This window comes from Cucurbita pepo, unplaced genomic scaffold (assembly GCF_002806865.2).
Source record: "Cucurbita pepo subsp. pepo cultivar mu-cu-16 unplaced genomic scaffold, ASM280686v2 Cp4.1_scaffold000896, whole genome shotgun sequence".
Lineage (NCBI taxonomy): Eukaryota > Viridiplantae > Streptophyta > Magnoliopsida > Cucurbitales > Cucurbitaceae > Cucurbita > Cucurbita pepo.
The window spans coordinates 2,556-5,544 of NW_019647104.1; the positions used below are offsets into that span (position 1 = coordinate 2,556).

General features: G+C 34.7%; 1 protein-coding gene across 1 annotated transcript; it reads left to right on the forward strand.

Annotated features, from left to right (window-relative positions):
* The first annotated feature begins 323 nt into the window (after positions 1–323).
* On the forward strand, positions 324–2,962 carry LOC111785995 (ubiquitin-conjugating enzyme E2 36-like). Its single transcript, XM_023666350.1, has 4 exons — positions 324–515; positions 2,122–2,163; positions 2,251–2,324; positions 2,673–2,962. The coding sequence occupies exons 1-4, from the start codon at positions 339–341 to the stop codon at positions 2,782–2,784; spliced, it is 405 nt and encodes a 134-aa protein (XP_023522118.1). The 5' UTR covers positions 324–338; the 3' UTR covers positions 2,785–2,962.
* The last annotated feature ends 27 nt before the right edge of the window (positions 2,963–2,989 follow it).

Genomic DNA, 2,989 nt, shown 5'->3' on the forward strand with positions numbered 1-2,989 from the left:
CTATTCCATTGTTGGTACATATGAATGGGTGTAGAACCAACTACGTATTTAAGTGTAAATTCGCCTAAGTTCTACATATGAATTACTATGAAGAATGAAATGACATTCACAGTGAACGCTATGGGATTATCTTCTACTCGATGAAAACAAAATGTCTTATCTTCCCTTTTAGCTTTGGTTTTGTAAACTTTATGCCCTATTGTTCAACGGTAGAATGTCACTCTTCTTGGCTGCTAAACTTGGGAACATGGTGTTTACATACTACTGACAACTGAATAGGTTTTATTTAGAGATGTAATCTGATCATCATTTCACTTTTTTTTATTGAATAATGTTATATGTCATCTTTCATTTTGGGCTTCTTTTCTCCTGACCCTTTGTCAATTCTAAAGTTGTTAGTCCACTTCAATGTTCTTTTTACGCATATATTTGTCCTGAATCCAAAGTACTTTGCAGGAGGAGTTTTCAAGTTGGAGCTATTTTTACCCGAAGAATATCCTATGGCTGCTCCCAAGGTAATTTGTAATTCTTTCCTTCTTAGCTTATCAGATAAACTTTTTCATTTCTTTTACCAATAGTCTTTAAAAAGTGTCATATATTTTTTTTTTTTGGTTTGTTTTGTTTTTCATTAAAAGCAAAAATGTATCAACAGAAGCCTCCAGTAAAAAAAACATAGGGCTATTGGGGGAGCTCCAAGTACTGTTGAAGATCATTTGAGAATTTCTACCCCAAATGTGCTGTTAAAATCTCTTAAAATTTCTTAGACTTACTGAGCTACTTGCTTGTATATTACTTCTTGAATTATGATTTCACTTATATCATGAGGGTGGTATAACTAAAAGTCATCAGATATTGGATTTGCCATCATCACAATATTTTTCTTCCCTTTCGTTTCTTCCCCACTCTCTCAAGGGTTTCCTATCTTGCACTGAATATAAATAAAAAAGATCAGAAGCCATCATAATTTACTTTTCATTCACAGTTTTTTCTTTTTCATGAATCATTATATTTACATCTATGATACAACTTAATCCTGGTTGATCTATGATACACATGTGAGCATATTGATATTACGTGAAGGGAGTTTTTGGTAGTTGAGGTCTTCGTGGTTGGAGATGGAGAATAGCTTATTTCATGACTTGCTTTGTCGAGCCTAGCTTTGAAAGATTGAGAGGAAACATGTTTGACTGGTTCTTGCGAGAGTCCAGTTGTGTGGGATGCAATTCATGACAAAATGTTCTAGGCAATCGTTTCAAACTTCTTTTTTCTCATTTTGCATAGAAAACCAATTTTCATAAAGAAGATAGAAGAGCAAAATTAAGGAGAGGCTCTAAAAAATAAGGGCCTGACAGAGATAGGAAAAGCAACACTCACATTTACAAAATGGACCCCAGTGCATCCCCCAAACTTGTGCTTCAGTTACACTACTGTTTTCTTTTCCTGTTCCTATAAAATAAATAAAACTAATTTTTATTCTTGGAGTTCCTATTATTAATTTTTGTAGAACGTACCTAGTGATGTAAGTAAGTATGGCTGTTACTTTTTTTTTACTCGATTTATGTATGAAAAGTTATTTATCCTTTTGACTGGACTTTCATGTGAGTGAAGAAACTGGTGTTTAAGGATTTAATGATCTGCTCCATGCCGATGACACTTCAATTATCATTATTACTTATTTTTTGTAGTACATGTAATCATGTATTAAGTAAAGTGTGGTTGTTTATCTGGTTGATTTTACCTTGTTTTGTGTCGAACCTGTTGGGGGGTGGGGGTTTGCATGAAGCAATTGACACTCATTACACATAAGTTAACTAATTCGACTTGAGTGGTTGATCTTCATGCCTTTTGCGTACTGTTCTATAAACAGAAAATTGATCCACTCATAAAAGAGATGTAAAACAACGGAAATGTTTAAACAGTGTTGGGCAATTTTTTTTTAAGGTTCAAGTTATTGCCTTTTGATGTCCTAGGACTGAAGATTCTGTATCTAGTACGCTAGGTGGTCCTGTTGGAACTTATCATAACTTGTTTTGATTGCCTCCACTACCATCTTTTCCCCTTCGTCTGTTTCCATCTTCATTTACATATTTTTATTTTTGCGTGATTATTTTTGTGGTGCAGGTTCGATTTCTCACAAAGATTTATCACCCGAATATTGATAAGGTACGCGTCTATTTTCATAATTCTTATTGCCGTCCCCACCGACGTGCTGCAGTTTCATTATTGATGGTGTGATTGTTTGTAATTTAGCTTGGGAGGATATGCCTTGATATTCTGAAAGACAAATGGAGTCCAGCTCTACAGATACGAACTGTACTTTTGAGGTATTATAATGTTAGGTGTGATTTTTCAGTGACTGCATATTAAATTTGAACATTTTGCATGGTATTTTATTCATTTGATTAGTACAAGGAAATACAGATCTGAGAATTTTACCACCATGCACATCTTATGTAGCACATTGGTTTAGAGAGCTTTAGTTGTTTTTCTAGGACCTTCCCCAACTGCGGTCATTTCCTTCGTAAATTTATCTTCAATAGTTCCGATAATCATACGAAAGTTGAAGAGATTCAATTACCACTGGCATCCATTTCTTCTCCTCTTCCTTCTGCGTCCCTTTTCTATGAACTTTTTTTTTAGTAACAGTCACTTTCTCTATCACTTTCTGTCAGTATTCAAGCTCTTCTGAGTGCTCCAAACCCAGATGATCCACTTTCCGAGAACATTGCCAAACATTGGAAATCGAATGAGGCCGAAGCTGTTGAAACAGGTGAGTTGGTCTAAACCATTGCTTTTGTTAAACCTTTTGCTTAACTAACCTTTTTGATCCTGAGTTTAAGCTTTGTTTCAGTTTGGTTCTTGTGTTTTTAAAAGCTCTATATCTTTAGCTTTTGATTAAATCTGGTTTAAGAAGTGTTATCATGAGATGATTGTTGATTCTGTCGGTGGAGAGGGACCGAGTATTGTTTGCGTTTAAAGCTAATGAATC